The sequence below is a fragment of a genome, unplaced genomic scaffold, assembly GCF_019419815.1.
Source record: "Pyrus x bretschneideri cultivar Hongxiangsu unplaced genomic scaffold, Pyrus_bretschneideri_v1 Contig20, whole genome shotgun sequence".
Lineage (NCBI taxonomy): Eukaryota > Viridiplantae > Streptophyta > Magnoliopsida > Rosales > Rosaceae > Pyrus > Pyrus x bretschneideri.
In genome coordinates, this window is record NW_025999502.1 from 6,631,727 (window position 1) to 6,656,297 (window position 24,571).

Here is a 24,571-nt window from a genome sequence, read left to right on the forward strand (position 1 = left end):
TTCGTGGAAGCCCAACGTTTATCCAACTGTAACACGGTAACACCCAATCCGTCCAACACGAAAGACAAAAAATCCGGAAACCTTAAAATCATCAAAACTGATAGAAACGAAGGTCGACGTCGAATTTCCGATCATCCTCCTTTTGGCGTAGCTTCCGATCTTCAATTTCGTTGGGTTCCCTCCAAATTTTTGTAATTTTGGTGAATTGGGTTGTGGGTCAGCGGGCGGAGACAGACGGACAGGATGGGAGGGGTGGCGAGGAGCTGCGTCCAATCAATGCTCAAGTTGGTGAATTGTATGATTGGGATGGTAGGGCTGGCCATGATTATGTACTCGTTGTGGTTGATTAGCGCGTGGCAGAGGAACATGCCTCACTTCCCCCCACCACTCGACCACTCTCACCACCATCCTACACCTTGGTTTGTAAATCTATCTAATCTTGGTTTTTCTTTCCCTTCTCTGGATTTTCTCATTTAGGGTCTGTTTGTTTCCTGAGAAAATGTGGGAAATGCAAGGGAATCCAGACTTTAAGCTTTCCATGCTGTTGAATTGTGTATTGGTTTCCTTTTCTCATTTTCTTAGACTTTGTGTTTGTTTGAAAAGTTAATTGCTTGTTTAGGAGGTTGCCATCATTTGCTATGGTGGGTCATTTCCCCTTTTTGACTGAAACCTGCCTTATTGTTTCTTTTGTATAAAATTCTTATGAGCCTTTTTGACTGAAACCTGCCTTTTTGTTTCTTTTGTATAAAATTCTTATGAGCCTTTTACTTTGCTTTTCGATTTATAGAGAGCAAAAAGGAGAGGGAAAAAATGGAAAAATTAAAGGAAATCACTTTGTCTGTCAATTTTTCTTTGTCACGATTAGATATTGCAAATCTTTCTGATTTGGACGAATTTTTGTAAGGATGATATTTGAATGTAGATTTAGAAAATGAACGGTCATGGAATAATGTTATGGAGAGGGCTCAAATAGTGCCATATTAAGTTACTTACTAGTTAGTGCTTGCGCACTTCTGATAGTGGGAGGCTTATGCATTGAAGAGGACTAGGAGATAACTGACATTCAAATCTGAAGTATAACAAAGATGATCAGAATCCACACTAGTCAGACTAGAAACAAACATTGTTCTGCAAAACTCCCTTCTGCTGAAAACTGTCATCGCACTCACCTCAAGTGAACTTGTCCCTTTTTGACACCTGAAAAACCATAAACTTTGCTTCCTCACATTTGCTATGGACCAAGCCAACGTAAATTTTCTCTCCTCGACAATCTCTACTCCAACTCCAATGTATTTGGCCAATGAAGAAACAAATTGTCAGTGTTTTCCACCTCTCCCTAGCATACTACAGGGCAATAGTAAGAAACGCTAGCTTTAGGTATTCTCCTTTGAACCATGACAAGTGTTTACCTCAGCATGAAGTGCTTTTTTTAATAAATTTAGTTCTTCCTTAGTCATTTAATCATTTGTAGCAGTTGATTTTGGTGCGAATTGGGTTTTATGTCTTGGTTTTTGACTTTTTGGATGAAGTAAATTTGGCCTTGTCCTCAGCATTGTTTATTTATTTTTAGGTAAATATACAATCTTTTTCTCAGTGCTGATTTAAAACGTCTTTTATGTTTTTTTTTGGCATGAATTGCAGGTTCATATACACTTTTCTTGGCATTGGGATCACTCTGCTTGTGATCACATGCTCAGGTCATATCGCCGCTGACACTGCAAATGGTTGTTGCCTTTATTTGGTATCCTTTTGTTGCATATATCTTTATTAGCTTTTCAATTATTTGGAGTCAGTAACGTCACATTCCCCCACCAAATTGCCTTCTTCTTACTCAACCTTAAATTAAGCAACTCTAACAGCCCTTAAACAGCATAAGGGTCTGTTTCTGAGTGCTTCAACTGGAAGTGATTTTTCCACTCTGCGATTTTTCTGACAGCACTGTTGTTAGATATATATAGTTTTTGTAGTTTTTATTTTTCAAATTTTTTGTGCTTCTTGTAAATACACTTGGAAGTGCCTCAGGAAGCATCAACTAGGTGCTTCTAAGAAAGCACTACAATGGGCTTAAATGGGCTTATCTGACTCAAAAGAACACAATTTATAAGATCAAAGAATTTATTTCTCTTCATCCTTTTGCAGCTTGATACTTTTACGTTTTTGTTCTATGAATATAGTTGTGTATTTCTGTGTTTTCTTTCTCTGTCAAATTAACTTTTAATTATATTTATTAGGCTTGCAACAGGATCATTTCTGTCTTCCCTTACAATTTGTTCACGTCTCATTATAAATGTCATTATTAGATTCCTAATATTCTGTTAATGTGTTCATGTGCTCTAAATGGGGAGGCTTATGTGCTGCATCGTTTTTTGACAAAACTTACATGCTTGATAATTCTTTTCAACCTACAATTTTGAACACCTGAAATATCTGCTACAGTTCTACTTCTATGAAGAGAGTTGGTTTGGTATTGCTGTGCTTTGAAAAAAAGCTACTTCTGTTGTGCTGTGAGAATAAGCAGCTGTGAAATAAAGCAGCAGAGTGTTTGGTAAACTTTTTTGTAAAAGTGCTTTTGAAAAAAACAAGCAGTATTATAGTGTTTGATAAACTTTTATGTAAAACAGATGTGAAAAAAAGCCAGTTTTTCAAAGCTGGGTTTTGCAGCTTCTTGTTTTTGGCTTTTTTTCACCCAAAACTGTGAAAAAAAGCTAAAGCTGAATGTTTACCAAACACAAAAATAGCTCCCAGCTTTTTTTGATACCAGCTTTTTTCAGAATCACCTCAGTACCAAACCAGGTCTTAGTAGGGTAAAATTAATCTACGTTAGATAAATATTGCTTTAAAGCTAGATAGATATAACTTTAATTTCAGAAGGCATATTTGTCCAGTAGTTTCATCGTAGTGGGTAGATTATATAGTAAGTGCTATTTATCATCATAGCATTTGGACTTGTCTTTCTATGGAAGTTAATGGATTTTAAACTAGATTGTCAACTCCATATTTGCCATATCTTTTCAGATCATTTAGATTCGTTTTGTTTTAGATATTGATTATTCATAAAACATTTGTAGAAATGAGTACAGTTCAATGGGGCTTCACTTTTTTTTTTTTTTTTTTTTTTTTTTTAACTTCTGTTATCTTTAAATATATATGACAAAAATGTCTGTGTTTTACCTTAATTGCATACAGTACATGGTGTTTATATTCTTACTCTTCATGCTTGAAGCCGGAGTGACTGCTGACATATTTTTAAACCGTGACTGGGAAGAGGTATATATTGAGTACAGTGTAGTTATTTTTGATTAATGGGTTAATGACTTACAGAGAAGCATATTAGCAATTTGGTTATAATGCTGATAGTTTTTTGACTTGTGGCCAGGACTTTCCAGATGATCCAACTGGGAGATTTGATCAATTCAAAGAATTTGTAAGGTCGAACTTTGATATCTGCAAATGGATTGGCTTGTCAATAGTTTGTGTACAGGTCTGTCTCTCTCACTCTCTCTCTGTCTTTGTGTACTGCATGTTTGTGCATGCTTTTTTGTAACTTTTTTTTAACATCTTGTGAGGAAATAAAAGTTAAATGTTCAACGAGTCTCACTTAATTTGTCTTACTAGAACTAGTAGAAGCTGCAGAATCAGGCGAGTGTTTTAAATATATTTCAGGGTAAATGACCCCAATTTCCCTGGAACTTCAACCCATGTCTCCAGTGGCAGAGAAAACATGGCCCAGGGGGCACCACTCCTTCTCACATTTTCTTTTTGGGGACTGTTGATATTAATCTAGTTAACTAGTTCCAAAATTGATTTTGAGTTGCAAGTGCCTCTATATTCTTCTTTGCTTTCTCACTCGCTCATGTCAAAATCCTGATTTTGTTGCATATATTTTGTTAATATGAATGACTATTAGATTATTAATACAACAAAGTAAAGAAGAATTTAGAGAAGAGAATGATAAAATTAGGAATGTTGTAACAACTTGTGCACTGCTAAGGGCTATCTGGTTTGCAGATCATGGCCATTCCTTATCTTTTCTCTGTCCTCTTTCTGTTGAACGTTCGTTACCTTACTTTGCAGGGGCTGTCTTTGTTATTGGCAATGATACTCAAAGCTCTTGGGCCACATCCGTATTATGATAGTGATGATGAGTATATTCCTGAGAGGGTTACACTCCTAAACAATGCTGTTCTTCCACCTCCTTATGTCGTTGGTGACCCTGTATATGGTTCCAAAAGTGATTCATGGAACATAAGGATCAATGACAAGGTAGGAATGTTAGATTTTTTGAATGGGCCATGTTATATATCTGCGGCATTATTTCTTTACTTTTTTAAATCAAAGATCTATATTTCGTTTCTCATAATTTATAAAACTCTGTTATTACGTTTTCTTCTGTCTTGTTCTAATTCTTGTGCCATAATCTTTGTCACTTCTTTTCACTGGAGTATTTATAAAAAAGAAAAGGATCCTCTGTCTGATTCTTTCATGAGTCATTCAGATTCTGTAGGACAGCTGAGAGTGTCATAAGTAGTGCCACTTTTATGGAACACACATGGACGTGTATGCATATATATTATAAATATTATATATTGATTAATATACCCTTTTCAAAGTGCGAAAATATTCCGTTGATTAAGTGAACTCATGTCTTAATATCTGGTCCTGGGACAGTCTTGTAACATATCATGCTCAATGTCTCAGAATTTGTTTCGTGATTATGTACTACATATAAAATTTCTGTATAATGTATATTTACAGTAGCAGGCCCTTTCCTGAAGGGATTCCCATTTGCAAGGATCACATTGGACTCGCATATTTCCACCGTGAAATGTGGTCCAATAAACTAAACCATCCTGTTTTAAGGTCCTCATTGAATGATGATCCTTACAAGTGACCTGCAACACAGAAAGGGGCAGGGAGGTTGTGAACCGTAATAGGATTTTTGCTGCTAAGTTGGGTTGTCGCCGCAATTGCATGAATTTTTGTTATTGATTCTTTCTGTTTTTTACCTTTCTAAATCAGACAAACAGGTAAATTGATTGCTCAGCTGGGCTTCTACTTGTGGATGGATGGTAGTGTGGAGACACAATAAGAGTGGAGGAACTGGATCGGAAAAATGAGTCATCTGATGTCGATTGACCAATTGAGCATTGAAGGTTTCATAAACTCGAGCAGATGAAGAGGGTGGAATTAGTCACGTACATACTTTAAACTCTCACTGTATACCTGAATGCTGAACCTCATGAAATTGACAGTTCATCGTTGCGTTTCTGTATAGATTGTTAAACGATGCATAATATATCGATTTATCTGGAATCTCCGTTCAATCATGTTGTTAACTTTTGCATGTTCCATGTGCAGACATCCCCAATTTCAGGATTAGAAGTTGTTTCTTTTCAGTTTCTTACAGGAACATGGGGGGTTTTGGCAGTTGGATTTGCAACTTCCTATGCATGATTTCTCTGCTCGTTGCTTAATTTATCAATTTGCATTACTCTGTGGGAAGCATCATTATTAATATTATAGATGAATGGAAGACCTCTTAATTTTGTTTAATTTTAAGATAATCAAGATTATGAATGGTGTGGATATTAGATCTTGAGCAACTTGCTGAAACATTAGAGTGTAGTTTGTGTGTTCTTACATCATGATAGGTTCAAATGTCGGCAACATATGCTCTCTAGAATTTAGAAGGCACAACTTATACGACTTTTAATACAACCTTCCATGATACCAAATTTTTTTTTTTGGGTAAATTGTCATTTGACCTCCTCAATTATTACTCCAGTTGAAAATTGACCTTCTGTACTATTTTTTTTGGTAAATTAACCTCCTGAACTATTTGAAATAAGCCAATTAACCCCTTGTCATAAGATTCTGTCCGCTATTATGTCAAATTCAAGGGCAAGTTAGTATTTTGCTCAAAATTATTTGATCTGACTGGGTTGAATAATTGTGTCATGTATGTTAAGATTCCGTCCAATTAAACTTTTAACATGATCCATAAACTGCGTCATGTATGTTAAAATTTGTAGTAGTGTACGTATTCGATCTGACTGGGTTGAATAATTGTGTTCATAATTTATTTGCTCAAAAGTATAATTCCAACATTCTTCCTGTTTTGATCCATGATCCATCCACTGAAAACACGTAATTTTCAACTTCCTCATCATACCATGCATGTTACCCTCCTAACGTACCCAGTGACTGGGTTGAATAATTGTTGCTGTTGAAATCTTTCTGTTTGCTTTTATAAAAAGGCATGTGCCAACAACTGATGAACTAAGTAATTCAACTTCACTTAAACCCTAGCTAGAACAAGATGGAAATTCTTGGGTGATATGGTTGCATACTCTGTAAATGTGCGCGCTCAAAGTACAGCCTTATCTAAGACTCTACATTCAAGGAACCCATACAACACTTGAAAAACACCTATAACTTAAAGCCACAAACCAAAACACGCAAAAAAGGGAAGGCATAATAAGAGGAAAACAATTGCAATGAGTTTATAGTTCTGTTGGTTATAATTTACTTAAACGTGTATTTGAGGTTCAATATGTTCGACTTCTTTTTTTAGGGGTTTGTATATCAGTTCATTAATAATATTCACTTCTGCATATGAGATTGCTCGTATCAAAGGAGGAAGGGGATATTTTTTTCATTCAAGAAAGCATGATTCAGCTTCTGTTTCAAAGGAGATCCCCATGTTCTTGAATATAATAAGTACGTAGCTTGGTTCTTCATTGTCACAGAGATGAGCATTAATTAAGATAAAAATTGAGACAGTTTTTTTGTGGTATTCGCTGAATGGATTCGCAAAGTATCTTCTTCTACAGTTGCGCTACTTTAACTACCGGAAATTCATACTTTATTAGCATAATCAAAACACAATCTTATATATAATCAGTTCTAATTGAGCTTTATCTAGGAAATGCATCGTGCTTGCTTTATTGAGTAATATATTTCTTTTCAGAGCACTAGCTAACTATTCATTTGTTCGATGCATTGTACTTATGCTTTATATCTTATTAGAAATGTGATTCTGTAATGAAGTTAGTCTTAATTAACTACTCGGTTAGCGATAATCAAGTACGTTTAATTAACTAAAGAATGTTATCTACTGGGTCGGGGCATTACCCCACACATACTTTAATGTTATTTTATGATGCTTGATCGGATCATCGTGCAACATGACTTTTGAAGAAGCACAAGGAAAGGGCTTCGAATTGTTACCTCAAGGTTTAAGCTAGCTTCATATTAAAGGAATTCGCACACGGTCATTGGCAGTATGATGATCCTCGCGACGCACGCACAGTAGGCCAGTGAAAGAACTTAGCCCATGTGAAAGATGATATGCAGTCATTGGCAGTATGATGATCCTCGTGACGCACGCACAGTAGGATTCTTATTTGATTCCTTCTGTTCATGCATGTGCATGTAGGGTCCTGAATATTTATTTTTACAGCTTAGCCCATCTATGATTATTGGAGGCTATTTACCTGACAATTTCTTATACAATTCGTTAACACGATATTAAAATTATTTGAAAATAACAAATTTCAGATCAACACGATACTATTGGGTCATTATCATATCAACCAATAAGAACACATTATTAACGGATTTATTATTGTAGGCAGTTGGCTTCAGTTTACACCATATGGTTATAATCTAGCTACGTACGTATTGTTTGAACTTTGATGAAAGAAAACAAATATCACGATCTCAATGCTTTCAACATAAATCCAAAGCATATATATGTTGGTTAATATTATAGCTATTTTGAAAGAGTTTGTAGTTTAGTTGATTAATAAGCATTTTTATATGAATGTTAGATCGAGTCTAAATTCTCTCTCCCCTGGTTCATTGTAAGTTACCATCCAATTTGGAATCAGCACAAAATTCCATTCTTAATTCTAGCTAATTTACTACATGGCCGGAGTCCTTCACATATTTTGGAAAGGCTTATGGACGAATTGAGAGATTGATTTAAACAAGTGATTTTCCTTCTACTTTGGCCGCTAAGCAGCAGTTTTCTTTGTTTTCAAGGTCCTTTTTCTTGGATCAATAAATATATATCGCTAAGAACCAACCAAGTGCAACCTTAGAAAATACACATGCAAACAAAAACCGGATAATTATATATCCATGAATATCTAATTCCACTTCAACCACTAGCTTATCTCCACTTGTTAGGATTGATAAACTACAAATTTAGTTGGTGCACTAAAGAAAATTTTGCCTCTTGGGCCACACGAATTATAACCAATATTAAATCGTGACTTTAGGTCATGATTTCTCAAGTACGTAAGTTTTAAGATAACAAATAATATGGAAACTCTTTCAAAATAATAATAATAATAATAATATGGAAACCCTAAAGAGGACTCATTGGTAAAAGGGGTGTTATTCTTTCTACACTAGGAACTTTGACTAAAACCATATAAACTGTCAATTTGAATGGAAGTTCTCAAACACAGAGGGCTAGCTGTAACATGTTTCCATAAGAAGAAAGGATCAGGTAAAGGACTAGTAATAGCCAAAGTAATATAATACGTCTAATTGATAAGAACAAGGGGAAAGCTTCATTTGAGTTCAATTTTGTTTGTTTAGATTGGTTGTTGCTTGTTAACCAACTTTTGGTGCAAGTACTTCATTAGCTTGATGTAAATATTGTTGGTTTCGTTTCATGGCAGCTTAAGTTTTAGAGGCTAGTGTTTGTCTAACATGCTATTAAAGCTCTAGTTCTAAGAGTTTATGGTCAGTTAGAAACCTATAGGCCGCCTTGTTTGTGTTTCTTTCCACGTTTAAGAAGATCATGTACGTGACATAGGGTGTTAGCGTGCATTGTAGGACACTTAAAGTTTTTTGGGGCATAGTTTTGTCTAACATTTTCCTTCTCACAATTGAAAGACATTTCAAGTTTGAATCTTCGTTCAAAGTCTTCTTCTACCTACGATCCCTTGGAGGGAGCAAATCAAAGTAGATGCTAGCTAGGTCAAGATGTTTCACAAAACGGCTCCTATTGGCTATTAATAATGAACTTTAATCGCTTTAGCTAACTTTCAACCAGGCGCTTAATTAGTGCAGTTGCTTGTAAGTTCTTTTCCTACTTGTTGTTTCTCTCTGCTTAGTTTCAATCTATTTCCCCCTCTTTCATGGCAAGGTGGGCAGCTGCCTACAAATATCATAAAATTTTCTCAATCAGATGAGATTTTACCCATCTAAAAATTGAGCAGTTGAGTAATAGCTTGATTGTTACGTACATTTGGAAAAGATACTTTTGTTTGTACCGGTAACGCAACCATCATGCGACATTTTTATAATATTAAAACTCATCATTAACAATTTTTTCAGTTGTAATTTTGTTTTTTATGATCATTACTAGGGCCGGTTAATTTTAAAGAGTCTTCCTTGTTTATCATAACTCATAAGCTTTTGTACGTTGTTTCACTCAATTAATATACGTTAAGGAAACTTTTTTAAAATTGAGATTTTCTATAAATTTTTTATCATTTATTATTTTAGCACAATCTTGTAATAATATTATAAAACATTATGTAAAAAACATGAGTTATCAAGGAGAAACTCTAACAAGTGAAACATTACTCTTCTAGATAAAATCAGTTGAAGAAGTCAACAAAACCTGCCAATATCCCGGAAAATGTGTCAGCCAATTGTTCACACTGCGTTTTTCTGTAACGGCGTCCTCAGTGGCCACGCTTGCCCTCCCAGTATTTGTTGCACAACTGCCCCTCACTTCCTCATCTTAAACGGTCCAATTTCCGCCGAAACGACAAAAACACCGCTCCCTCGCTCCGTGACTCCGTCCCCAATGCACAACTGAACAAAGAAACGATGTAGGGTACAGTTAGGCGGAATTAACGCCTCAACCGTCGGTAGGGCCCAGGTTTCAGTGGCTTTTATCGTAATACAATGACAGGACATGGGGCGGATGGTCATAGTAAAATTATTGAAGCTCTTCCTGTTGCAGCGTTGCAGCATGTGCTATGTATCATATATATATAGTTATATACGATACAGAACGGAACCTATCCAAAAGCATAAAAAAAGCCTCTAATTCACTACACTATTGTCGGCAGAGCTTTGTGCTCACTGTTTAGCCAAACCAGTGCTCAGAACTTTCTCCGCCTCCGCCGACACTCAACACCCACTTAATTAAGCAGCAACCTACCTCACAATGCAGCTCCTCCACCGCGGCTTCGGCCTTGTGTTGGTGCTGAATTCGTTGCTTCTGCTTGTGTCTTGTCAAGTTCAGCAACTCCGGGCCAGCACCCGCTGGCTCCCAGCCGTCGCCACCTGGTACGGCAACCCCGAAGGCGACGGCAGCGACGGTAAGACCCTACCCTCAAATACAATTCAATTTGGTTTTAGCTTACAATGCCGCATGTTTAGACAGTCAAAAGTATCATTTGTACGTACAGTCCCAACAGATTTTGTACATCTCAGTTGTATTATACTTGTGTCAATTTAAATTTAGTCAAGTTCACTAGATCAATGTGCTCCACTGCACCAAAGTTTGAATTTTCTTTTCCGTTAATATAGATAAATTTAGAGTATTAATGTGAAATTCTTGATATATATTTCTTCTGTTGAGATGGTACAAATTATTTTAATTGGTCGGGAATTAAATCATTAATTATGTTGGCATGTGCGTAATTTTGGTAGGCGGAGCGTGTGGGTACGGGTCAATGGTGGACGTGAAGCCGTTCAGGGCAAGGGTTGGTGCGGTGAACCCGGTTCTGTTCAAGAGCGGCGAGGGGTGCGGCGCGTGTTACAAAATCAAGTGTCTCGATGGAAGCATCTGCTCGAGACGACCCGTCACGATAATCGTGACAGACGAGTGTCCGGGCTGCTCCAAGGGGCCGGCCCAGTTCGACCTCAGCGGTGCAGCCTTTGGGCGCATGGCTGTCGCCGGCGAAGGCGGTTTGCTCAGAAACCGAGGCGAACTCTCCGTCCTTTACCGACGGTAACGTTCGCATATGTCATGTTTAGCTTGTTTGCTTTAACGGTCCTCGTACGCATATGTCAATTTAATTATTTTACCTACAGGACACCATGTAAGTATCCTGGGAAGCAGATAGCCTTCCATGTAAATGAAGGTTCAACAAATTATTGGCTATCACTGCTAGTAGAGTTTGAGGATGGAGATGGCGACGTCGGATCAATGCATATAAGACCGGCACGTTTTCCTTCTCTTTTTTATACATTGCTGCATGCCTCTTGCAACTTTACTTACTTTACTTTTACATTTACTTTTGTTATTAAGAAAACAAAAATGTTGCTCGTACTATATATTTGTATCATATCTCTAATAAAGATAAGACTTACATATGTTAGTATGCCTTACCTCTATTAGAGAAATGATACAAATGATGGTACAAATATATAATAAGTGTAACATTACTCGAAAAAAAAAGCATGCCAAATCACGAAAGTAAAGATAATTTTTCCTTGAAATATAACGAAGTACTTACTCGTACAATTCCACAGTTTCAAATAAAAAGCAGTGTAAACATGTCCGGTTTACAAAACCTTCAAAGAAAAAGATATTCGTATAATGAATATTTTAGTCATGAGAAGCAAAATTTACATGCTGCGAGCATACTGTTACATTAACAGTGTACTCGTGATATGTAATTGAGTAATTTGAGTTGTTATCTTCCAGCGAACTACACAATTCCTATCGCAGACCTCAATCCGAAACGATTTTGCAAAGCCATACTTTAGCGTTAATTAAGTGATTAAATAATTTAAAGTTCACTAATTTTTTATTTATATTTTTGTGCTGGTGGGATGGTGCAGGCAAGTTCAAGCGAGTGGATCGAGATGAGTCATGTATGGGGAGCTAATTGGTGCCTAAATGGGGGTCCTCTAAAAGGACCATTCTCAGTGAAGATTACAACTCTCTCGACATCAAAAACTCTCTCAGCCAGAGATGTCATTCCCGGTAATTGGTCTCCAAAAGCCACTTACACTTCTCGCCTCAATTTCCACTTCTAGCTTGGCTTATATTTGACAAACAGGTCATGATATATAGAATATAAGCACTTTTTTGACTAAGGATTTTCTAGGCCCAAAAAAGGGCTTGTCCGGTTGTCCCCATGAGACAAAAGTAGCCGTTGTCGGGTCGGTGTTTTTTGCTTTTAAAGAAAAGTAGCCGTTGGATTGCACTAATTAAGTATAATGGCATCCAATGCTCTTTCTTTTTTCTTTTTTTTCTTTTTTTTTTTCTTCCTTCTGATATATTGTTTTTCCTACTTTCCTGCTGTTCCAACCCGTTTTGTTTGTAGATGTGCACTGAGATATGTTGCCAGCCCTCTCCAAAAGGAGAGAGAGCGTGTGTTCTTGCTTTGTTAATGCTATGTGTAAGTTTGTGGACCCAATGGTGTTTTAATGAATTTGGACCCTTTGATTGCACTTTAATGTCGCGTACAATTGGAGATCTCTGAACATACAAGAACTCATGTTGGAGAGAAAGACTTAACTATATCTCTTATCTGCTTTTATCTCTTTCGTCACATAATTAAATATATAATGAGTAAGATAAACAAAAAGATACACAGCAAGTATAGATAAACTATTGTCCTTGTGTACAGGGTGATGTAAACACTTTAAAAAAGAAGTTACGGACAATTACTCATGTAAATTTAGTTGCATCAACGATTAATAAACACTCACATGTACAATAGCTAGCTTGGTTGTCCAAGTATATATAGTCACTAGTAAGGCAAGTAAGTGAAGGAACAAGATAGAGTTTAGACTACGTACTTTCGGTTTTAGAACATTAATTTATGAGTTCATAGAAGGGGCCGAGGGTTTCTATTCCTATTCCAAAGGGTAACAACCCTAAAAATGAATGTCAGAACCCGTAATTGGACTACATAATGGTAATCCTCTTCACTTGTAAGTGAGAAGTCTTATGTTTGAATGTCGTGGATGACGAATTCGATACCAAATTAGGTTCCACATCGTGTGGCTTAACCGAACTCTTCTCTCCTCTTACTGTAAAATATATCGTCGTACAAAAAAAAAAAGAAATGTGTTGGTCACATCACATACATATATGATGAACCAGGATCCTCGCCGGATCCATTCCTTAGGGATCCTAGGGATCATGCAATCATGTCCATTCACCTGTATATCATGCGGTCATAAATCATTTAAAATTTAAAATTAAATTCAAATATAAATAGTACCTAACGAAAACTGGCCACACGATATATGATAAACGGACACGATTGCGTGATCCCTAGGAAATGGATCCGGCGAGGTTCCTATTATCACAGGGTTGTGGTCACCACCATACGTGGGAGAGGGGGGGAGGGGGAAAAGAGGGAAGGGGAGGGTTTTGGGGTGGGGGGGGGGGGGGTGGGTGGGGAGGGAGGGGAGTGGGGGGTGTTGTTAGGTGGTGGCTGCGGGCGCTCTGAAAATGGTGGCGTTTTTTCGATTGGCACATGACTTCTCTTATCACATGTATTAGATTGGATCCCCCAAGATACCGGGATCTTTAGAGTAGCCTAGCTCTCTCTTTGCCGGTTCCGTTCTCTGAGGCACCATGGTCTTAAGACCATATTCGTTCTTTGATTTAAAACTTAAATTTCTTAACTTAAAAAATTTAAGTTTCAACCTGAAACAGTTTTTTTGTTCTAATTTTTCTGGATTAAATATCTAGCCTGAAATTATTAAGGAATAAATTAAGAATAATTTGAATCTTAAAGTAACTTAAAAAAAAAAAATGTATACTATTCAAATTTGCTTTAATGAACATTTAAACCTAAAAATATTTAGATTCCGATAAATATTGAAAAATCAGTAAACCGACACCGTAAAACTTGTGGAACACTATGAAAGATATAAAAGACATGAAAGTTTTTTTAAAATTATTTTAGCTGTTGGAATTAAATTTGGACTAGTAGATTTTTTTTTTAATTTGATTATATTAGATCTTAGCCGTTAAATTCAATGAATTTATAAATATAAAACTAAAAAAAAATTACGACTAGCCTCCACCCCACCAACCCAGGGGGAATTCTGGCCTAAATTTGCTCCAAAAATGAGTTTTGGGTTAAAACTCATGTTTAGCCCAAGGGTTGGAGCCAGTTGGGACTGGTTTATAACTTAAAATTTGAGTTTTACTCCAAGCTTTAGAGTAGGTCTAAAAAATAACAGTAGACGTTACTATTTGATCTTAATTTATTAGAAAAGTATAAAAATAGAAGTTAAATAATCATTTACCGTCAGATTAAAATTGAATGGTTGATGAATATAATTTTTTTTTTTTTTAACCATAAGGTCTTGGAGAACAAAATTTCTTTTTTTTTGGGTAAATATATACGAGATAAGATTCTCGCCGGATCCTCTTTGTGAGGATTCCAAGGATCCTTTAATCCTGTTTGTTCATTATACATCATGCGGTCAGTTTTCGTCAGGTATTGTTTGTGTTCAAGTTAAATAATATAATTTAAAATAATTTCTGATCGTACAATGTACGATGAAAAGACATGATTAAAGTATTCCCGAGATCCTCACAAAGAGAATTCGGCAAGGATCCTATCTCAATATATATTGTTTATTTTTGTTACTCCTCACCAATAGAACTTTGCCAACTCAAGAAGATATTTGCCAAGAAACAAAGTTTTATGAAAAAAGATACTTAAAGATTATGCGAGGAAAACCAATAGCTAGGAGGAGGAGCAGGAAGGAGCAAAAAACATTTTATTAAGTTGGGGCAATATAGAATACGTAATTATGATAAAAGTCAAGTTAATGACAGAGAATAATGTGATTATTACTTAACATAACAAGGTTGGTAGTTACGCTGTCGACGTTCTATTACATTGTTAATGTAAGTTTTTCTATTTTAACGTGATTGAATTACAAAATCAACGTTTATTGTACACCAATCGCATACTATTACAATATAGACGTACGTTATTACTAAGGAATGTTATAAACTTACACAACATCGTAATTGTGTATTAAAAAAACTATTAGTTTTAACCTAAATTTCTTAAGATAAAATTGCGGATTTAAATGAAAATTTCCCCAAACGCAATGATACAGTGAAAACCTACCGTTATGTCGCAAGCAAATAAATGAAAACCATCTGAACAAGAACGACCAGACAAAATATGCTAGCGGTTTTTTATTTTGTATTTCTTTGGGGTTGGGTGGGGTGTGTGAGAAAGTCAATTGGGAATATAAACAAAGACTTGCGAGTCTATTGGTTGGCAGCACGGTAGAGACTACAGAGTGTTTCACTCTCATGTATGAGTCTGGAAGTGTAAGTATAGATCTATGTATGCTCTGAGAGAGGGAGGGGGCCAAAGGATTCCTCATTCGACCTTATAAGTTTCTCAACCTGAATATATAATCATCTCAGGCTGCATCAAAATTCGATCATCCTGGTAAGTTTTCCTACCAACTGCCTATAAATATTCCATGTTTTAGATCTAGACATATTATTAGCAGGATAGCGCTATTCAAACACTTTTGTTCATGTTAATATTATAATACTTGACTAGATGAGTCACATTTGGAGTTGGAAAGAGTTGACGATAACAGACTCAGCTGAGGAGAGCAATATGCAAACGGAGATCACTCCGTAATTCAAGTAAGAGAGGAGGGAGAGAGATGTGAGTTAGAAATAAGTGATGTGGGTAACCAAACTTTGAGCGGAAACGAAAGAGATGAAGACGAATTATTGGCGTCCCTCATAGAAAAAAAGCTTCCCCAGGAATTTCCAGAAACAGATCCTACTTGCATATTCCGAGTCCTTAATAAACTTGGCAGGGACAATGAAAATGCTTTTGGTCCACGAGTGGTTTCAATCGGGCCGTATCACAACGGAGGAAAAAGGTTCCAAGCCACGGAAGAATATAAGCTATGGAATTTGCAATGCCTCCTCAAACGCAAACCAACTCCAGACACCAGTTTGGTGAAGTTTGTCAAAGAAATCAGAAGCAGAGAAGAGTTTCTTCCTAACTGCTATGACGAAAAGTTAGATGATCATCTGAGTACAGCGATCAGTTTGTAGAAATATTGGTGGTCGATGGTTGCTTTCTCTTAGAACTTACCCGCGGAATGAATCCGATTTCCAGATATCATGATGTTTTCAGTATGCCAGAGGTGTATTCGATAGTTAAAAACGACTTGTTGCTGCTTGAAAACCAGCTTCCATGGAAAGTTCTCGACTGTTTATTCAACCTGCAAAAGAATCAGAAGAGACTTCTCTACATCGGCGAACTTCGCTATTATGTTTCGAAATTATGCATACTTGGACGATCAGAGATCCTTTTTAGAAATTATTGATAATGAAAGGGAGACATCGAAATTCAGACATCTACTTAACAATGCAAGGGATTTGCTTGTTGGATCAGTATCGAGGAATAAGGACAGTCTTTATGAACATTGGACTCCTATTCCCTCAGTGACACATCTTGACGAGTTTGGAGTCAAATTTCAACTTGTTGGAGAACAATTTAGAAACAATAAAATAACAAAAATACAGAACCGAAATACTTATACTTTATTATTCAAAAATACTTGCAATACAGAATGCAATTACACAATAATTACAAAAAATTAGAATGATACTAACTTGAATGAATTGAAGGTAGAGGCTAGCGCAAACGCTATGTCCTTCGAACATTATTTCTGTCCCACTTGTGTGCTTGTGGTTCTACAACGTCTGCTCGACCAGGATACAACTACTTAATTCTACAACCCGCACTGGATTATAGAACTCAAGCGAATTGCTTTGTATGTTTACTCTCTGGAAATTTTGTATGGAAGACAAGAAGGAAGAAAAGATAATCTTTGATGGAACTGAGGACTCCAGTTATATAGGTTCTTTCATACCTCTTCATACACTTTTTGGATTTATCTGAAGTTATACAACTCTTTCCAAAGAGTCTCTTTGGAAAGAGAGACTCTTTGGAAAGAGTTGTGTCTATTAATCAAAACGTTTTTAATTAATTTAATTAAAAACTTATTTCGAAATTAAAACTAATTGATCAGATTAATTTTAATTTCAAGGCCCTTGTCTTGATTAATTAATATTAATTATTATTAATATTATAGTATAATCATCAAGCCTAATTCACACAATTAGTGACCCAAACCTCAATCTTCATTTCAAGTGGTCCAAGTTCTCGTTACTATTAGAAGGAATAAGCCTATATAAAGGCTAGTGAAAAACCACTGTTGCCCGATGTGGGACAAGAGGGGTCTCAAAACTTCTACACAACTTGCATCCTGGGGGACAGAGCTGTTGTGCATAACCTTCAACAGGGAAAATGACGTGAAGAAAATTCCACATATGACAATTGGAGCCAACGCAGAATGTCTTTAGAAACCTCATCGCCTACGAACGGTGTTCAATGAAGCCCCATTACATTTTATCTTGTGCCATGCTGTTCAATTAGCTTATCAAGTCTATAAAAGATTTAGACTCTCTCATTCAGAAACGAATTGCATGAACCGAGTTGAGCAAGGAGGACACTGTTCGTTTGTTCAATAGCCTTTCCAATGACACTGCATCCATCTCGTTCGTTTACTCTCGACTCCCCTGGCACGTGTAAGAATACTATGAAGATCGTTGGCTAAGGCGTTGGCTTGCATGGATCAAAAGGGATGATCCATCGTCAATCTGGGCAGTTTCAAATGCGGTCATCATTATTCTCATTCTTACCGCCACGCAGGCCCTTTATAGTGTTCTCGCCTACTACAAGCAGTAACCTTCCAATCGGTCAATGCTCGCCGGAGGACATAAAACTCAACAAGACTTTCGTGACTGCAGGCAAGGCTATGAAATAAAGCAGTGCCGCAATTGATTATGTGTAACAATCATACAGTTTGGAACTATATTGCCATTTATTCTTTTCAACTTTTGAATAATTTGTAAAACTATTAGGTATAGCCTTAAGCTTGCTTTGATTAATAAGTGAGATCGGCGTGTTCGGATCGAGAAACAGAGCCCGTGGCAGTGGATGATCATATGAGAGTCTCTCTCCCTCAATTGCTTACGTGTGAGGGAAGCATAATTGTTGGTGCAATAAGGAGTACAAGTTATAATGCTTATTTTGTGTGCGATATCTTTATAGTTTGTATCATCTATTGGTACGTGTTTATAAACTTTATCCTCCTTAAAAATTTATTCATAAATTTAACGCGTGTTAATTAACAAGAGAGACCACACACAACATGGGTGTAGAAGATTTAAACTCACAAACAATGATTTTTATATTTACAAATCTAGAATTACATGCATTTGTAATGCTCATGAGGTTCATTTTTTAAATTTTTTCTAACTTTCTGCAATTATTTTTTCTTAAATTTTACGCTTACCACATTTGTATCATATTTTTAACAGAAATAAGATTTACATATGTTAGTGGCTCTATCTTTATTAAAAAATAATTTAAGTGCGGTATAATGTAGCACTACTGTTTTTTTTTTTTTTTTTTTTTTTTTCCTACGTACCTTAATATCTGAAAGTCCATTACCTAGAATATTGAAAATCTGACACCAAAAGCCACTGAACTTAGGGGACGTTTGTTGCGCCGGACTATCTCGGACTGGATTAGCTTCAAGGACTAAGCTGGACTGGCTTAGACTAGACTAAACTGGACTAAATTAGTGAAGCGTTTAGTGCAGTATTGGACTAAGAAGCTGGATAATAATAAATTCTAATATTATATTATTTAATATATAAATTATTAATATTTTATTATGATTTTATCTTTTTCTTCATCTTTTCCTACTGTTTCCATCCCACTCTTTTCCTCTTCTCTCATAGTCCCATCCTCTCCCTCTCTTTTTCCTCTTAGACCTCTCAATTCATGTCTCTTTCTCATTCCTGGTCAAACTCCTTATTGATTCCAGTCTCTATTTCTCTGTCCTCCCTCCCTCTCTAGCTATGCATTGTTCGAACGGAACCTCACGGCTCCAAATTTCCCGACGAGTTGCAGGTTTCCCAATGTGTTTTCCGGCCAACCCTCGTTAAATTGGATGAAGTTAGCACCGCCAAAAAATTCATCACCATCCCTGGACCGAGATCTTAGCTTTGAATGCTCGAATCTGTCATGGATTTGAAGAAGCCCCAACAGGCCAAGACTTCCAGGCCATTTTCCGGCCACATTCGACCACATTTTGGCCTCGATTCAGGTAAAATCATAATCTTGTCACTCCCAGCTTCAATTTGGTATGTTTTATATGAAAGTTGGTTGTGAAATGGATCTGAAAGAGAGTCGGAAAGTTAATGATTGATCTAGGTGATCAGAGATTACGAGGAGTCTGTCGGGAGTGGTCGTTGAGCATGACGAGGACGAGCAAGAGAGGATAGTCTTAGCTAGTCCCATGGTTATTGGGGGGTCTCGCTAAGACCTCTTAGTGAAGGATTTTGTCCATGCTAGTCCCCTTTAGTCTCATTAATGTTAGTCCCAGCATGGAACAAACACAGTATTGGACTAATAGCTAGTCCAGTCCAGTCCAATCCAACTTAGTGAAGGCAAACAAACGCCCCCTTAGTGTACATAATCTTTATACATAAAGCCAATGCCCCAATAAATAGTGTTTTTGGGTGTCACAAGCTTCACTGAAATAAGGAGACAAAAATGCCCTCAAATAAAAAGCTTCAAAAGCAACTCAAAATAATGCATCAAATGTGGCAACGGTATTTTCGTCATTTTAACACTATTTTTTTTAACAATTAATTTTTTTTTGTACAACTTTTTTTTTATTTTTATTTTTTATTTTAATAATTTGTACATCACAATAGGCTAGCAATAATATGATTCAATCAGTTGTTCATTAAATATTATTTTCTCTATTTTTAAACACGTTCAAAACATCTTAAGATGTGTGTAATGCTGGTTATAAAAAAGGTCTTTCGCACGTGGATAATAATGTGATTAAATTAGTTGTCAAATGATTATTAATTTTTTTTAAACAAATGATATTATCTACACTAAGTGACACATCTTGACCGGAATCAAGGCATGCTGGTCGTCACGTGAGGGTGACGTAGCCATGTGCACAGTGCTGAAGCAAAAGATAATAATAAAAGTACGAATAAATAAAAACCAAACTACTAAATAAACTAGTTAAAGTAACACACAAGTGCAAGTGTAAGTGTGATAAGCAATAATCAGAGCACATAAAACCTAAGTGTAGTCCAGGAGAACGAATACTAATTACACAACACCCAAAGGTGATCCTACATTTGTGATGTTCTGTCAGAGCCACCCTCAAGTCTTCGTGAGCCACCAAAGCTGCTTTTAACTAGAACCTGGAGGGGCGCACAACAGAAAGTGTGAGTGGGCAAAAACAAGTTTTTCAAAATCATTTCATTAACAAAAGTTCTAACCCCTCGCCGTAAAACCTGTGTAGTTTCCCAGAAAATAGAATATACACATATATCAAAAACATGTTCAGAAATATGCTATGTCGAATGCCTCCACATAAAATGTAAGTAACCCAGGTAATGTCAATTAATGCAAATAACATGTCAGCCAGAGTCACCTAACGTGAACTGTACGACTGAATCTAGAGCTCAAATCCCCAACTCACTAACTATACCTACACACAAGTCGGAACCACCTAAAGTGGTCTATACAACAGGACTGAGTGTAAATAAATACGCTTAAGTGCTACGATCATGTGAAGACTGGGCGAATAATCGCGGGTTACCTACGAGTCGGAACCACCTAAAGTGGTCTGTACGACATGACTGTGCGCCTAACTTGGATCCAAGATGAGCGTGTGGTGTGGGAGGTGAACATCACGTGAAGAACTGTGCCCTACTCTGGGCAGGAGCACTAACATCGGGGGTGCAGGTTATGAGCTCTTTATGCATCTCACATAACCACTAATTCACAATCATAAACCATAAACTTACCTGGTACTTACCTGTGCATCGCAGCACTAAACATACATATATGTAACTACTAATGCATAGATAAATAGGCAAACGCTATGCATGGCATTTAAAACATATAAACATTCCATTTCATTTTCTGGGAAAACCATAAGTATATAGGTATATACGGAAAACCAAAAGCCTACTCACTAGTATGTGGAAGGGTCGTAACCCTTTACCTGGAGTGACTGCCCTGGTCCTCAGGATAGGTCTCACCTATATGCGAAACAACTATAAAAGCGTCAATTTAAAGCACATAACCAAAACTATGTAATAACTTCTCATACAATGCTTAAATGGGATGTTTGGATATACCAACGTGATCTACTCAACCTCACGAACATCCCTATATTTTAAAAATAATTTTTCGAGACCCCACGCGCCGGCGAGTGCATGGACCTATGCGCCCCCACGTGCAGCCACGTGCCAATCACACTGACGACGTCAGTTAAAGCCATCAGGAATATTCCGTTAAACCCTAACGGATTCCATTAAATCTGACTGACTGCGTCAGAATATTTCGTCCAAACTGACGAAATATTCTGTCATTTTCTCCGGCGAGACGCCGGTCGCCGGAAACCTGGAAAAACATCAAACCCTTCATTCTCACAGGTTTCTTCACCAATTTCTATGAAATTTGCACCAAAATGAAGCTCATAACTTGTAGAACATTTCCTTACTGTCTAAAGCCCCAAATATCACGCGATGTCTTCGGAGAAATTCAAGAAAAATCGGCCAAACTCGCAACTCACGATCCGGACGTCTAATTCCTTCCAACGAACCACCCGAGCTTCCTAAGGACCTCACTAAGCTTCCTATAAGCTTCAAATTCCCTGGAAAACAACATTTCACGTGTGCATGAACAGTGACCAAATCGGAGATTCCTGGTTCGACGTGAAATCGAAGGATTCCTTACCTGAAATTGGTATGGTTGGACTCGTATGGTCCTCACGAACACAAAGGTATTAATTTCCACTTCGATCTGTGACGTTTGCAAGGGATTTGGGTCTCGTCCGTACAAAGGGAGAATAAGAGAGAGAGGGGGAGTTCGAGACAGAGAGGGATACATGGGGAAAGAGATGAGGATGAGAGTGTGTGGTCCAGATGCAACCAACAAGACCACAAAACAATGGGGAAGGAGATGAGGATGAGAATGTGTGGTCCAGATGCAACCAACAAGACCACAAAACAATCACCCCAAAATGACAAATAACTACCAAGGGCAAAATCATCATTTCACACCTATGGTACGAATAATTCGGGACGGGCTGTCACACTAAAGGGGAGGGGGTGGGCTTAGCATGATTTAAGATTATTCATTTACTTCAAATATTTGACTTTTCTTTTGTCAATTTACGTATATAAATATATTTAAAATGTGTAAGTTACGTATAGTATGCCGTAATTCAAAAAATACATTTTACACATGTGTAAGCACGTCCATAAAGGCTAGTAACTTTTATGCAAAAACAATCGACATTGAGATTGACCAAACAAAAAATCTACATTGAGGGACCATGTGAGGGTCATCTCAAGATTGTGAAATGAGGGATCATGTCCTAAATGTTAATGGAAACCGACCAATTCTCAACTTGTCCTTTTATTTTATTTTATTTTTATATAACAATATATTTACAATAAAATATAGAGAAAAATAATTGGATTGAATTTGTTATTTATAGTAAGGGTTGAAGATTTAAAATTAGAATTCTTTCACTTATAACTGAAGATAAATATTATTACGTAAAAGATTAAGGAGCTCTTTTAAAAGTGTGACTCTTTATGGACTCTCCGACACCTTATATTTTTGGCACATTATTTTATAATGTTGGCATGCGAATTGACGTTAAGATGTGAGATATCGGAGAATCTCACTTTTGAAAGAATCCTTTTAACATTTCTCATATCAATACCGTATTATTAAGTGGCACTTCAAAATTGTCTTAACTAATATTACTCCATAGCTACCATGATTGGAATTTGAACATGCCTTGCCATGATTTGCTTTTTGTATTGAAACCAAACAATAAAAACTATTTGTATTACGGAACAAACTAAGTTATCGACTCGATATAATCGAAAAGTCGCCTCTAGAAACTAGAGAAGGGTTTATATTTTTTATTTTTTTATTTTTTAACGATATTACTTACACTAAGAGAAAGGGAGTGAGATTAGTCTCACAATAAGCTAGCAATAATGTCATTTAAATTCGTTTTTGGCTAAAATCAAACCTAAAATCTATCAATACAATTTATTTCCTCAACTCTTTCAAATAATGCAGGAGAAAATTCACAAATTAAACTACGAAATTTGCAACGCGATCTCAATCGCAAGCCAAACATCACCTTTAGAAACTAGAACAAGGTCTACACTTTATTATATTCACTTGGACGTAAGATATTTTAGGTTTAAATCTTATAGATGATGAAATCGATACAATTTATTCCCTCAACTCCTTCATATAAATATATCGTTAAAAAATCTATTAATTTTAACCTAAATTTCATAAGATAAAATCTCTGATTTTGAATAAAATTTCTCACAACGCAATGAAACGGTGAAAACCGAAGCTCATTTCACAAGCAATTAAATGAAAACTAGATAGAACAGACAAAATACCAATAGAAGAAAAGGACGAAGAAGTGAAAGGGCAAAAAAGTGAAGATAAAAGAAGATACAGTGTTAAAGGACTTGCAAGTCAATTGACTTAGGGCTGACAGTGGCAGACAGTTGGAAGTGTTTCTTCCTCGCATTATATACGAGTGGAACTAGAAGTACAAATCTGTGTATGCTCTGTGGGAGGGAGCGGGGCCGAACAATTCTTCATTCGATCTCATAAGTTTCTCAACCTGAATCTATAATCTCTTGGTTCATCCTGGTAAGTTTTCCTACCAACTGCCTATAAATATAGATCTAGAGGCATTATTAGTATGAAATTTCTGCTTTTTTCTATTTTCTATTATAGTATATGTTGGAAAATCGTGTATATTAAATGGAACTCGGTTACGTCATGATTTAGTCGAATTAAAGAATTTTAGATCATTGTTTCATTCTTACGAGACTTCTTTGTTCGCGAGCACAAACATCACTACTTTTAAGATTCGGTTGCATCTTACCTAATTAAATTAATTACATACTTTGTGCTAGAAATAAAATCAAATCGACGTAGTTCTCTCACCTACACCTTGCAAAAATCGAACTGGTAGGGAGAGATTTGTTTGAAGGATGGAGGCTTCGAGGTTAAGCCAAACCCATCCTCATTGACATATTCTATATCTTTTAATTTATTTTCCAATAATTAAAAAAAAAAAGGAATATTACTCAAGGGGCATTAGTATAATCCATGTTCCATACTAAGTGAATTACCATTTATTCAATAAATACATGGCTAAATAGCCAAAATGGTCACTGAGATATGCATAACACATCACTTTAGTCCCTGAGATTGAAAATCAATAGAAATGATCCATGAGATTGTCCACCATTCATCATTTTGGTCATTCCGTTAAAAGCTCTTTAGGCAATTTTCAAAGCTTCGTAACTCAATTGTTTCATAATATATCAAAATGAAGATAGGAAAGTGTAGAATAAGATTATACCTATTTGGAAGCCCAATGGTTGCCGAAGATG

The 24,571-nt window shown here is 36.4% G+C and overlaps 2 protein-coding genes and 1 pseudogene across 3 annotated transcripts; all 3 read left to right on the top strand.

Moving 5' to 3' along the window:
* The first annotated feature begins 29 nt into the window (after positions 1 to 29).
* Positions 30 to 5,553, top strand: LOC103934610 (tetraspanin-19). 2 transcript variants are annotated; one of them, XR_007258347.1, is made up of 7 exons: positions 30 to 419; positions 1,642 to 1,741; positions 3,187 to 3,267; positions 3,377 to 3,481; positions 4,075 to 4,263; positions 5,020 to 5,195; positions 5,359 to 5,553. XR_007258347.1 is itself a non-coding variant. In XM_009344365.3 (6 exons), the coding sequence occupies exons 1-6, from the start codon at positions 244 to 246 to the stop codon at positions 5,029 to 5,031; spliced, it is 663 nt and encodes a 220-aa protein (XP_009342640.2). In that variant the 5' UTR covers positions 30 to 243; the 3' UTR covers positions 5,032 to 5,324. The 2 variants fall into 2 exon arrangements, 1 of the variants encoding a protein (XP_009342640.2); XM_009344365.3 differs by lacking the exon at positions 5,359 to 5,553 and having other exon boundaries at positions 5,020 to 5,324.
* Positions 5,554 to 10,042: 4,489 nt separating this feature from the next.
* Positions 10,043 to 12,438, top strand: LOC103934614 (expansin-B3). Its single transcript, XM_009344370.3, has 4 exons — positions 10,043 to 10,352; positions 10,687 to 10,987; positions 11,071 to 11,200; positions 11,824 to 12,438. Exons 1-4 carry the CDS (start codon positions 10,199 to 10,201, stop codon positions 12,019 to 12,021), a joined length of 783 nt encoding a protein of 260 aa, XP_009342645.2. The 5' UTR covers positions 10,043 to 10,198; the 3' UTR covers positions 12,022 to 12,438.
* A 3,107-nt stretch (positions 12,439 to 15,545) lies between these two features.
* On the top strand, positions 15,546 to 18,244 carry LOC125477067 (annotated as a pseudogene).
* The last annotated feature ends 6,327 nt before the right edge of the window (positions 18,245 to 24,571 follow it).